Source organism: Hyposmocoma kahamanoa, unplaced genomic scaffold, assembly GCF_003589595.1.
Source record: "Hyposmocoma kahamanoa isolate Upper Pololo Valley unplaced genomic scaffold, ASM358959v1 308, whole genome shotgun sequence".
NCBI classification, from domain to species: domain Eukaryota; kingdom Metazoa; phylum Arthropoda; class Insecta; order Lepidoptera; family Cosmopterigidae; genus Hyposmocoma; species Hyposmocoma kahamanoa.
In genome coordinates this window covers 1,053-15,280 of record NW_020653788.1, presented here as the reverse complement: position 1 = coordinate 15,280, position 14,228 = coordinate 1,053, and the positions used below count along the sequence as shown (strand labels likewise).

Genomic DNA, 14,228 nt, shown 5'->3' with positions numbered 1-14,228 from the left:
TCTAATTAATTTTCTTCATTCTCATTCTTATAGACAGGCAAAGGGTGGCATACACTATTATAGCCATGTCATTTGTGATGAAGGTATGCCTTTTAAAAAATTTCGCTAGGTGACTTGCGCTGTGTCCTAAGTAGGAATTATTAGAAACGATACGATACGATACTTGTCAAAAAGCACTAATACCATAAAAGTATTGAGTACAAAAGTATCGAAAGGTAAAGTACTCGATACCAAAAAGTATCGATACTTTTTCCGTGTCCCTAGTTTTGATTTGTTAATGCTTTCTATCGCAATAGCATTTATAAGGCACAGAACGGCACTCAAGTTGTTGAGACGATTCGATCCTATTACTGCTACGTAAGGTAGCAGAAACTGGCACTGAACTTGTGTGCTTTCACGCTAGTGAGACATCATACTATTGTGTCCATAACCCTGTATATTTACCCTATTTGTTTTTGATAGTATACGCCTTTCTACACGGAAATCTGCCTCTCAATTCGTCGTACTACGCAACCCTTTCGTTGCGCAAAGAATGAAAGATGAAACTGGTTTCACGCACTTTCTGGTTACCGATTTCAATAAAACTTGGTAAACTCTACGAACTTTTGAGATCGGTTTTTTTGTATAAAAATGTATGAGCAAATTTTTTAATAGCGAGTTCCTTGTTTGTTTCAAAGAGTTTGTCCAGAGAATAATGATAACAATAATAACGCACACACTCAACATAGCCCGGCACTAGGGAAACCCTGTGTCGCGGGTGCCATGGACACACACATAGACAAACACAAATTACACCTAAACTCACGAGAGAAATAAATGTAGGCCATACAAATATTTCTCCCAGCACGGGAATCGAACCTAGGACCTCTGCGTGGCAGTCCAGTATGGTAACCGTTCGGCCACGGAGGCAGTTGAATTTTTTTTTTTAAGTTAAGTTAAATAAGAGAAAAGCTGCTTAATTATTTACAGCAGTAACGTGAGCATAACTATATGAGAGTTGTCAATTTATGTCTCGAGGTGACGGGCGATGTGGCAATATCCCTCAGGTCTTTGCGGCTTAGAGCTCAGAGTGGCACTGCAACTGTCATAGACAGGCGTGTCGCTTACCATCAGCATAACTTGTTCATCCCGTGGCTTAATATCATTAAAAAAATATGTAGTTGTCGTTGGCACTGAACACTCAGATTATCAGAAAAATAGAGAATTTTTTTATCTATAGCCGGTTAAAGCTTTCCTTACATTATTAATAGTAGAGGCAGAAGTCACATTTTTATTACTTGGTGAACCACTAAGCGCTCTCTCAGTGTGTCACAGCCATTTGTTTTTTACTGCCTTCCATATATGTAATATGGATGATTAGATTACACTGGATTACACTGTCTGCACTCTGTGCTAATGTGACGAAAAGTCTGCCATTTTTAATTTTTGTTTCGTTCGTTGGAGTAATACGTGTGTTTTTGTTTTGTTTATTTGTGGTTTTTAATTATTTCTAAGTTATTTTGTGTTTTCTTTTACATCTTACGGTTTTGAAAGGTCATTTCATTCGAGGTGAGTAAATAGATGTATTTTGTATTAGTTTCTCGATTAAACTGCATCTTTTTGTGGATCTGTACATAAGTATCGAGGGATCCGTTTGAAATCGCAAAAAGTGTGTGGTGTTGTCTAATTATAATAAATCTACTACTCGGAAGAAAGAAAGGCACAAGCAGCAAATTAAAATTTCGGTGAGAAATGAGTTTAAATATTTGTTAGGTTTTTCTTATAAAAAAATACTTAGAATGGTGTTTGATATGTACATAGTTTAATTTATGGTACAAATAGGTGTATACCACGTTTTATACAGAAACTTTAATTGCATTTTAAAGAGATGTTTTAAAAAATGTCTTAACTTAGTAGAAGATAAAAATAAAAATATTGTTACGACATATTTTAAATGTGAGTTTTGAGTCATTAATAGAACTAAAGGGCCAATTTATTTATGTTTATTTGTTTACTTAACGAAATAGATTGTCTTGGAAAGAAATATATAACTTAAATTAAAAATTTACATCAAATTTTAACGATAATAATAATAACAATGTCCATTAAATATCCTTAACACATTTGAATACAAGCTGTATTCAGTTGTGCCTTTTTTTATTATTATTCTACTGTAATTGGAGTACACAATAATGGCTCCGTCCGTACATTAATAAGTAAAATTCTGTAAAAATGTTTTACACTTAATAAACGTGAAATATAATTTTTTATTGTAAAAAAAAATTTGATTGCTGCTGTAATTTATAACTGCCTCTGAGGCCGAACGGTTACCAGGCTGGATTGCCACGCAGATGTCCCGGGTTTGATTCCTGGGCCAATAGAAATATTTGTGTGACCTACATTTATTTCTCTCGTGAGGTTGGGTGTTGTGTTTGTCTATGTGTATGTAGACGGCACTCATCATACAGGGTTACCCAGTAGGCTATAAAAAAAAAAATTGTGTTCTTTAAGCTTGCTGTATGTTCAAAAATTATTGACATAATATATTTCTAAACCAAAAATAGGTAGATTGGTCTACTTTTCCTTCTTGTTTTTCTTTTTCCTCTTCTCCCTGTCCTTATCCCACGCTAGGTGGGATCAGCACAACATGTATTTTGCTTGTATTCCTGATTCCGAATATGTAGGTATCTCAATTTTTATAGAAATGTTAGTCGTGCCCTATTTTAAAAAAAAAAAGAAAAAAAAACTTTATTGCACAAGCATAGACAAACCAGAGAAACGATAACAAAAATAAAACAAAAATAAAAAATATTTTAATTCCGAGGGCTGAAATTATTTTGTTTGTGTAATTGAATGATTGTTCCTTTGCATTAACATACCTATTATGCTATTTGTAAAGGAACCAGCTAGAGCTTCTTCTGCATAGAAGGTGTACTTCGAGTAACCTACTGTACTATACGGTGCAGCACAATAACATCTTCAGGTTGCTGTTAGGACCTGCCAAGGCACTGCAGCGCGTCAGGTATGTAGGCAGTAACAAGGACTTAATTATTAAATTATCTAACCTCTGTTTTAAAATCAATCAATAAAATATTTTTTTTTGTACCTGACAGGCGGAATACACCACTCCACCTGATGTAAAATATAAGCTGGAATCCAAAGGTGATTCTTTTACAACTAAAGCTTTAAAAAAAATATCATGATGTTCATTAGCAGTAGAGCTTCTTGTGAAAGAGGTCGTCCAGGGAAGTACTGCCACCTTACCCTTCTGCCCCCAAGAAGTAATGTGACCATTACTGTGTTCTGGTTTTAAAGGTTGCTGGTGAAATTACAGGCATATGGGACTATACAACTTATGTCTCATGGTCAAGGGCGCACTGGCGGTGCCCCTCAGATCTTTGTGATTTAAAGCTCTGAGTGGCACTGCAACTGTTATGTACAGGCGTGTCGCTTACCATCAGGAGCACGACTTGTTCGCCCCATCTTTAAAAAAATTAAGCACAACACACACTTTTAATAACTCAATTTTAAATTACCAACTTTGTTCAACAGATGGCAGCACCAGCTGTAGGCATCGATCTTGGTACTACGTTCTCCTGTGTCGCAGTTTTCAGGAATGGCAAGGTAGGAAATCTTCTGGCGTATTTTAGACCAGTGTCAGACCTAAAACTAGTTCTCACCTTGGGTAGGGCGCGACGTGAGGCGGGATCACTGGTTTCACTCAGTTTTGTCACTCGCTGTCGAATGGAGGTTGTTACGGACGGCCGTACGCGCCTGACCGGTCAGAGCAATATTTCCACCCTCACCGTTCCTCCTTCGGTCGACTAGAAGGTCCGGAGCACTCTATTCTTATGTCGTTGATATTCCACCTATTCGCACTAAGCGCTTTGTTTCCTCCTTTCTGACGCGTACGGCAAAGAAGTGGAATGCTCTACCGGCGCATCTATCGGCATCTGTATTTCTCGAACAGTACAATTTGGGGCTATTCAAGGCTAGAGTGATTGGGCATTTTTTATTGAGATTGTGGCCAAGCGTGTGTCTATTATATATTAAAAAAAAGTCCTGTTTCATTTATGATAATCTTTCCTCTCCTCATCCTTTGATGTAGAAAATCAGTATAGGAATACAGTATCTTTTTTTTTAATATAACAAAAAGATCGAAAAGCTCGAAAAAACCCGGTCTACCTGGGATTTGACTATACTATGACCCGAAAACACGGGTTTTCAAAATTGGTCCTGGTTTCGGTGCCCTAATCCTCTGGGAGTGGGAGGGAAGACCAAGTTGAAGATGATCCAGCATATGAAACGGATAGTGAAGAAGTTTCTTCTTTGAACCAACAAACGTTTCCAGGTCAAGATGTTCCGACAAGTAATATAATACATCTTCATTATCATCAATAGAAGACTCGATACCAAGCATTTCAACACAGACCTGAACCAGACGCGTTCACTTGCTTCCCGCCATCGAGGACGTAACAAAGTTCTTGCAGTCGAAAAACTCTGCGCTGGCCTTTGTACAATTTGTGTGCGTTATTTATATAGAATACTCAACATTGCATTCATAAGTAGTTATGTTATTTATGTAAGTAATGTTATGGAAGCAAATGAAAAAGCCTTTGTCGAGACGTCAGTATTTAAAATGGGGAGTAACACATGTACAAAAGAGTAACAATACCAACCCTCCGAATTGCTCTGCGAGACTCAATTTCATAAATTTAAAAAATACCAGGAAGTTGTTGTAGTAGTAGTACTACACTTGAAACTGAAGAAAGTTGCATTTTATTCCTAAACTAAAGAAGAACATCTGTGTGATGTGCCCCTTTGCAAAGTGAAGGATGACGGAAAGCAGTTGCACTAAATGCAAGAAATTGTTGTGAAAACAAACTTGAAGTATGTCGTAGTGTTGTGAAAACAAACTTGAAGTATGTCACAAATGTTTTTAGTTCCCAGATTTGTACCAAAATGTTTTGTTTTTTAATTCATTTGTTTTGTTAATTTTAATATTTTAAGTTTGTTTTAAACATTGTCTTTATGAATTTAATATGTAAACAGTTTACAAATTAAATAAATGTTGATTTTGCATGAAAACGATGATCTCATATAAAATACTGTTTCTAATTCATATGTTGCATTAGTTAATATGAAGCATAAATACATACATTGGTACAAAAATTAATACAAAAAATATCTATATTTTATTTCGCAAAACCTTTGAAATCCGTTTTTTTCTATAAGCGTAGTCGAAACGACGAAGGTTCGTAATAAGCGTTGAAAAATAAGTTTAGTAATCTAGAGTTAAAATCGTCTTCCCATCTAAAGAATGGTCTCCCTTTCTTCCTTTTTCCCTCTCTTGGGTACCATTCCACAATATCCCTTGTCCACTTATACATTTTTTCTATCATCGTTTGTCCTGTCCATTTTTGCTGTTTTATTACGTCTGTGACTTTTCTAGTCTTCGATTTGCTTTTAATTGTGGTCAGTTTCACTTTATGTTTCAATTTTTTTTTAGTACGTGACCATGTCTGACATCCATATGTGGTCACCGGTACAATGCACTACTATGAATAAAATTTGTATTTTGTATCAATTTCTTTTGTTTTCAGGACTTTTTTGAGTGACCAGAATTTCGTCCAATAGAATACTATTTATTTAGATATAATTTTTTTTCTAAGATTGGTGTAATTTCACAAAAATAATTGAATATCATTGTGGTGAAGCATTCTGACATTCAATAAAAACTTAACTTAATTAGATAGAAATAAGTTACAAAATTGGTTTAAATATTAAGTTCTCAGGTTTCCCCGATTACTAAACATTGAAAATGGAACAATTTCTTTCTGGTCTAAATCACGTTATATTTGTATTTTCAAACAAACCAAAGTTGTGTCTAATATTAATGCTATACCAATGTATTTTGAACTGTAGTAACCAAAGTTATTAATATAATCAAACCTAAGTCAGCCCTGACCATGGGGCCTGTAAAATGCCCAACTCTTGGTTTGTTTGAATAAACAAATATACGCGCTTTATATCTAAATAAACAGTTTCATTTTTAAACTGGTATCCTTCTAATTAAAAATAACGCTTTATGACTAAAATATGAGGTTATGTGTCATCATGAGATGTCGGCTACATTGGTTTATATTTTCGGCCCTTTCTAAAGAAACAACTTGGATGAAAGTTCATAGAATTGTCGGCCCTCTTCATCGATCGCCGGCTGCCGCTTCCACCGGGTAGGACGGTGAGTTGATATCGTTGTTGGGTGCGATTACGTCTCTAATGTCGATCATATAACTACGTCAATAAACGCCGTTGAACATATGGAGACTCCAAGCGTCTTTCTTCACCCTCCCTCTCTCGCTTCGTATACCTATTACAATTGTTATTATTATAAATTGCAAATGTACTGTGTTGATTATTCAAAGTATAAATGATTTCTATTTGTTTATACATTCTTTGAATCTCGTATTGTTAAAGGTGGACGTGATACCCAACGCCGATGGCAACCGCATCACGCCGTCGTACGTGGCCTTCACGGACACCGAACGACTCGTTGGCGACGCCGCCAAAGCCCAGGACGCGGTCAACCCGGAAAATACAATTTTCGGTATGTTAATTGAATCGATCCTATAACTTCCATTTACGAAATAAACAAATTATTGCGAATGTGAACAATGTGTTCGCCTAAAGCTATAATTATGTTCCATAAGAACATAATTTTGCGACAAAGCTCTTATTGACTTTTTTATAGTTTTTCTAGCTTTAAGCAAATTTCAGATTAGGGAAAGATCCTAAATTATTCATAGATAACAAAATAAACCCTTAGTACGTCACATTTTCTAAATGTGTATTTGAAGAAATACCTAAATTCGCGCGCGCTTCGCCCGTACTAGTCAGAGCCGCCACGCTTCCCCCCCTGTCCGCTTTAGTCCTGCTTCGTCGTCCGACGTGGGGGGAGGTCGTCGCTTAGGCTTACACACAGTTATAGAAACGTATGCCACACGTACACGGAGCACGAAAAATACCTAAAATCAAGCTCGGTGCCCTCTTCAGATATAAGCGTTATTCCCTAACGCCGTGTGTAACGCGCGGTATCCGTTGTGGTATTTTGTATGAAGTTCCACCGGCTAGAGCGAAACCGGAATAACGCCGTACCGCCCACGTAGGCGTTATCTGTTCGCTTGCATTGCAAATCCGCTTCGTACCCACGCGGATAAAGGCCCATTTAGATGGAGAGAGTTTCTCGTCTCGAAGATGCGATTATCGAAAGAATATAAAAAAACTTTCCTCGTCTAAACATTCGCGATTATCGACCGTCCACGTGAGCGATAATCTCCTCGCCTTTCAATATTGAACGTCTCCGTGTAAACAGAACTCGAAAGCAAAAATCGTATTACGAGTTTCTGTGCTAGCCGTTTCTACCACGAGTGCAGTGCGCGAGGGTGTTTTGATTATCACTGCTTTTCTAAGACAAGAATTAATGGATGAGAGCGAAAAAAAAAATTTCAAATAACGGTGAGTGAGTGAGTGCCTCTGTGGTCGAATATAGCGTGGGCAATATAGTATTTAGGGTGCTCTCGTAACGAAGATGGCACTCCTTTCTAAATCCAGGATGAAAAGTCGTGCCCGCACTTGTCAAATAATGGCAAGTTGGGTATCGTTTTTGAGGTATTTGGGGGTGCTCATTACGAACATAGCATTTATTTCTAAATCCAAGATGGCCGACACGACTTTTCAAGTAAATGTACTTTTCAATAACCACTCCTCACTAACTCCCCACTCACTCCCTACTCAGTCCCTACTCACTCACTCACTCACCACTCACTCACTCACTCACTCCCTCCCTCCCTCACGCACTCACCCACTCACTCACAACTCACTCACACACTCACTCACTCAGCCACTCACTCACCACTCACTCGCTCACCACTCACTGACTCACTCACCACTCACTCACTCACTCATCACTCACTCACTCACTCACTCACTCACTCACTCACTCACTCACCACTCACTCACTCACGCACGCACGCACGCACGCCCGCACTCACTCACTCACTCAGTCACTCACGCACTCACACACGCACTCACTCGCCCTATAAATTTATCATAATTGTCAGTTTTGTTTGTGTCAGTAGTTATATAATTTAAAAAAAAAAGATAAATCAAATTTTTTTTATAATTCAAATTATATTTCTATACAGTGCAATGAACTTAATATTATCAGCGGTTTCAAATTTGAATGGGTTTTGCATCATTTTGATATATCCATAGTCATACCGCAGTAATCACTGAACTCGAATGGCAATTCTCGCACTCAAAACGGTTCGAACCGATTTGTACGATAATCGTATGAACTTGAAAAAATGTCATACGAGATCGTGTTTAGACAAGTCGAAAACTCGTAAGCAAGAATCTCCTTACCACATATTTCTCCGTGTAAACAGTCGAGGAGGCGATTAAGTTGCTTACGAGTCTCGTATGACATAATCGTAGGCGAGATTTTAGTTCTTGCCTGAATGTAAACATTATGATACGATAATCTTATGGCGATTATTGCTTACGAGAATCGCCTACGAGTTTTCGTCTCGAAGCGTGCGAGAAACTCTCCCCATCTAAATGGGCCTTAACTCGACCCACGATGTTAGGGACTAACGCCTATATCTAAACAGGTCATCATTTCGTATGTAAGGAAATTACGCTTGAAAATTAAACTCTACTGCACATTCATTGGGTAGACTAATCAGCACGTAACCTGAGGGTTGCTCTTTGCACAACAATAACAATTTCCCAACTAGTCAAGTTCGACATTATGACTCGACTTACATGTAACGTGATCCGTTCACTCGCAAATTGCTTTGTTTTGATATCGACTCATCCGTAGAACAAAGGCGTATGTGTAAGACTGTTTATTCTCAGAATATTGTACATTTCGTTCGTTGTTTTTCACTGTGGGTATCAGATCGACAGTTGTTCGATTTTATATTTCCGAAACGAAATAAGATATCGATTGGCCTTATTTTGAATAACGAGATTAAGTATTTATCATATTTTCGCTGTTTAATCACTACAGACTCTGTTCTTCGGATGAGTCGATATGCAATGCAATATGAATTCTAAGAGCCGCGAGCTATTTGTTAGCCCAGTGAATAACTAAATGTAGGACTATATTACTAATATATCACGACTTTTTTTACAAAACGTAATAAAGAAAGATGGATTATCAAAGCATCAAAAAAGCTAATTGAGTGCAGCCTGTAGAAGCTGGGGTTATGAAGTTGGTATAGGTTATGTTTATAACATTGTCCTGTGTTTCGCTTGTTGATGTTTGTTCGTAGTAGCAGAAAACAACAAGTTTTCAGTTTGTTCCTAAAAATAATAAAGAACAGCAAGTTCTTTCTAAATCTCCCAAACTCTGCCACATTTAATACAACGTTAACATGTTCTGTCGCAATTTAAATGAATAAAAATTAAATCTACCCAAATGGCAGAGATCTGCCACAAATGGTGACACTGTTCTCAATCTCAAAGTGACATTGACATTGGCTAAAGGCCTCTTGTCAAAACCTTCCTTTGCTAACTTTGTATCTATCATTTAAATATTGTCTAAACATTATTGTCACATTATGTTTTATTTTTTTTACTTTATGTCATTATTGTTTAATTGATTAGATATTTTATGGCTTTAATGTTTTATGAGTGTACTATAAAATAACCAATACTTTAGGTAGGTAAACATTCAATCATGCTTACAATGAAACATATGTACAAGAATGTTACGTAATCTATGGTCAAACTGAATCAATTGCGTTGTGTTCTTGCATGTGTTCTAAAATACATTGTCTTGCCATTTCTTTATTCCCGACTTCTAAAAATATACAAAAATATATTAAAAACTAGGCATAAACTAAAATGTAAAATTATACTAGCAAAGTCGTTGAACGGCACTTCGTTGATTTTGGGTCAGCTTTCGCCATCCTTGTTTAAAATAAGGTACTAATTAAGCGAAAGCTTTTTCGCTTTTATTGCATACATAAAGCTTTTTTGAGCGGATAAAGCCCAGGAATCCCACATCAATAACGGAATCGTCCTACTGTACATTTACTATACTGCAACCCAGGGATTCTTAATCATTTTCTAGTTATGGACCCCTCTCAAAATTTCAAGCAGCCTTACGGACGTATCCGAAAAGATGAAGAACCTATTGCGGTACTGCACGGATAAACCTACGCAGGTTTTTATTGTGCGGTTTAGATTAAGTATTTTTTAAATAAAATGTTTAATAATAAAAAAAATAAGAAAGGCTCGCGGGTTGCATTGACGCGTGTCTCGCTTGCTTCTATAATGGATAGCGGTCAAAGGGCGTGAAAATTCAAAAAGGTCACGCATACTACACCTATTTACTCACAACACATTGCATACCAATTTGTATATTAATGCAACATGTTAGGTAGGCTCGTCATGGACCCCCTGCGTTCATTACATGGACCACAGGTTAAGGAACCCTGCTGCAACTACACTGCGCCACGCTGTTACGTCTCCAATCAAAGTGGGCCATAAGATAGTAAGGGGTGGATGCTGAGACGTGAGATGCGGTGCGGCATATACAGCTGTGGGTAATGACGCTAGTCTGACCAGTAGGGTCCAACCCTTAATTATGAGTTAAAGAAACGACATCACTGTTGACTACCAATAATATTGTCATAAAACACTTCACCAAAAAGTGGTTCTGAATTCCAATTGTCCGCTTGTTGCAGATGCGAAGCGACTGATCGGGCGTCGCTTCGAGGACCCCGTGGTGAAGGCAGACATGAAGCTGTGGCCGTTTACAGTCATCAACGAGGACGGCAAGCCTAAGATCCAGGCCCGGTTCAAGGGCGAAAGCAAGACCTTCTTCCCTGAAGAAATAAGCGCCATGTTACTATCCACACTCAAAAGCTCGGCAGAGGCGTACCTAGGCAAACCAGTGCACAACGCCGTGATTACTGTACCGGCGTACTTCAACGACTCCCAGCGGCAGGCCACTAAAGACGCCGGCACCATCGCAGGCCTCAACGTGCTGCGCATCATCAACGAACCGACGGCCGGCGCACTCGCTTACGGCCTCGATAAAACTGAAGAAGAGGAGCGAAATGTCGTAATTTTCGATTTGGGCGGTGGAACTTTCGACGTGTCCATACTGACCATCGAAGAGGGCATCTTTGAGGTCCGCGCCACGGCCGGAGACACGCACCTTGGCGGTGAAGACTTTGATGCCCGCTTAGTGGAGCACTGCGCCGGCGAATTCGCGAGGAAGCACGGGCTGGATCTGCGCGAAGACAAGAAGGCCCTGAGAAGGCTGAGAACGGTGTGTGAGCGTGCAAAGCGTGGACTTTCGTCAGCGACGCAGGCGAGCGTGGAGTTGGACGCGCTGTTCGGTGGTGAAGACTTGCATGTGGTCATTACTCGCGCGTGCTTCCAGGAGCTCAACCAGGACCTGTTCCAGAAGACCAAAAATATCTTGGAACAAGCGATGCGCGACGCGAATATGGCTACAGACGACATAGCAGATGTAGTGCTGATTGGAGGGTCGACACGAATCCCGTGCGTTCAGCAGATGGTGAAGGCGTTCTTCGGGAAAGAACCGAACAAGACCGTAAATCCGGACGAGGCCGTAGCTCACGGCGCAGCCATTCAAGCCGCAGTCCTGGACGGTGATCCTTCTGAGATCATCTCTGATCTGGTCCTCGTCGATGTGACCCCCCTTTCCCTCGGTATCGGATTGGATGGAGACATCATGAGTGTAATCATCCCCCGGAACACGACCATTCCCACTAAAAACACCAAGAACTACTACACTATTGCCGACGACCAAACCGAAAGTTGGATCGAAGTGTTTGAAGGTGAGCGAAAGATGATAGTCGATAACCACAAATTGGGAGAATTTATTTTGTTCGGCATTCCACCATTCCGTAAGGGACAGGCTGCTGTGGATGTAACGTTTGAAATAGACACCGATGGGATCCTTGACGTTTCGGCGGTGGAAACAATCACAAAGAGCACAAACCAGATAACGATCACCAGCAACAAAGGGCGGCTGTCGAAGGAGGAGATCTTGCGACTGGTGCGGGAGGCGGAAGCCATGAGGCAGGATGACGAGGCCAGGCGAGAGGCGGCCGAGGCGAAGAAAGAGCTGGAGCGCCTTTGCTGGCGCGGGCAGCTCGAGGGACAGGGCCGCGTCAGGGACAAGTGCCAGTCGTTGCTGGAGTGGCTGGCTGATGTAGGAGCTAAGGCGTCGGCTCGAGAAATCATCGCGAAACGACAGGAGTTGCAACTGCTTTTCGATATGGCGAACTTGAAGATTTAAACCGTGCAAGGGACACGCTATTGACAGAGTAAAATATTTGTTGAAATATGTATACGCTGTTCACGACTATCCGCAGCAGGGTGATTTTAACAGGTCACTTTAACGTGTACTTAAATTAATATCGCAATGGTACTGGTTTAATAATAAGATATGTTTTGTAAGGTATGTTTGTCAGCTTACTGGAAAATATCTAAGGCTCAATTTATGTTGCGGCGGAACGGAATGGAACGGAAGCGTCAATTTCGCCTCGCTGTGCGAGAAGGCGCGCGCAGTCGCGAAAATCTTGGTACTGCGCCTTGAAGCTGTATATTAGTATAGTATTTCGTTGACATTTGACGTCATACTGCGGCCTGCCTTATTGTTAATTGTTTAAAAATGTCGAGGAAATAGCACAGCCTCAAGGCGCAGTCGCTAGAAAGCTCGAGACTGCGCGCGCCTTCTCGCGCACCGAGGCGAAATGGACGCTTCCGTTCCATTACGTTCCGACTCAATGTAAATTGAGCCTAACGTTAAGTTGTAAATAAAACTAGTAAGTATTGTTATGAAAGGTAATAAATGATTTGCTAACTAATGCTTCTTTTAGTACATTATTGCAGAGGCCGTGAAGTAAGGGATTGTTGGACGAGTAACGAGTCAAGCAATCCCCGTTCCCGCCGAGGCTTGTATAGAATTTTTCTCAAACGATGTGAGGAAATAGTAAAAGACTAAAGAGAGTAAAAACAATATGAATTAATAGCAATATTTGACGTGTTAGGACAATTGTTGGAAGAAAATGCTATTGTTTTTCCAGGCACATTAATAGTAGCGTGTTGAACTTCTGATGGTGCGTTTGAATTAATCTATTACTGTATTTTCGTTATTGTACGTCTCACTGACAAAGACTAAAAAGGAAACAATACAATGACAGTTTAAATTTTACCGCCATTTTATTTTTTTTTAAGTAAGTGGTATAGTTGGCTGTTGAGTTTTTTGTTGCTTGTTTATATAGATCATTATTAAAGTAGGTAGATCTACAAGTGTAGAGAAGTGGACAGTAATGGATTTTCATACTTACATTGCAGGCCTTGGCCGAGAAGACGTCGCATGGTCCATGAATGACAAACTTTCCGTGTTCGTGTTTTGAAAGTAATGCAAATATTTCCGAGCATGTTTGTGAAAATTCAAATTAAATTGTGACTAACCAACGGTCGGAACTGGGTGTTCCAAATGTATAGATAAATGTCTACTTAAAGATACAAGGAGTGACATACAATGCTTAAAACCGCTGAACATAAATTAATTACTATTTAATTCCAGACAAACAAATTAAAGTCTGCGCACGTACACTTTCGTGCAAAATATTTATATCATATTTTTTATTGTCTTTTTGGGAATATATATATAAAGTATAGATTAATGCGCGGGATTAATTCGGAATGGCGGCGGGACGTCGTCGTCGATGCAGTGCCCTCACTGAAGACGGCAAGAGCCGTCTGATCTACTGAACGAATCAATATGATTTGAATAGCACCAGTGACCCGATAACCCGGGTTACAAGCTTCTGAATAACCCGATCATTTTAAAACTTCGTGGGTCATGGACGCAATATGCGACTTTATCACTATAATTTTAGAGATTATTCAACAATTCATATAACACTTATTCTGGAATCGTCAATATTATTGTTGTCTCGTTCACTCTCATGTGAAATTCCCACTCACGACACGGTTCGCTTTCTCACTCTTCGTTTGGGTCGAACATTTGTTCGATAAAGCATTCGTTCGATCGAACCAAAAAGTCAAGCAATCGATCAACGAGTCAACGGGTTAACGGTTCAATGAGTCTATCATTAATCGTAATTGCTCCGTGGCGTAGTGTCCATTACATGGTATTTTTTGTAAATTTAATCTGTTTTTCGGCATGC

At 39.4% G+C, this 14,228-nt stretch overlaps 1 protein-coding gene across 1 annotated transcript; it reads left to right on the top strand.

The window, feature by feature from the left end:
* The first annotated feature begins 2,951 nt into the window (after nt 1–2,951).
* Nucleotides 2,952–12,525, top strand: LOC113229333 (heat shock 70 kDa protein II-like). The gene is made up of 4 exons (XM_026462888.1): nt 2,952–3,001; nt 3,532–3,603; nt 6,457–6,586; nt 10,737–12,525. The coding sequence occupies exons 2-4, from the start codon at nt 3,532–3,534 to the stop codon at nt 12,323–12,325; spliced, it is 1,791 nt and encodes a 596-aa protein (XP_026318673.1). The 5' UTR covers nt 2,952–3,001; the 3' UTR covers nt 12,326–12,525.
* The last annotated feature ends 1,703 nt before the right edge of the window (nt 12,526–14,228 follow it).

Excerpts from the sequence above, each read along its gene's own strand:
- LOC113229333 (XM_026462888.1), top strand. The coding sequence starts at position 3,532 with ATGGCAGCACCAGCTGTAGGCATCGATCTTGGTACTACGTTCTCCTGT. Across the intron at positions 3,604-6,456 it reads CAGTTTTCAGGAATGGCAAG|GTGGACGTGATACCCAACGC; the intron begins GTAGGAAATCTT and ends GTATTGTTAAAG. Across the intron at positions 6,587-10,736 it reads CCCGGAAAATACAATTTTCG|ATGCGAAGCGACTGATCGGG; the intron begins GTATGTTAATTG and ends CGCTTGTTGCAG.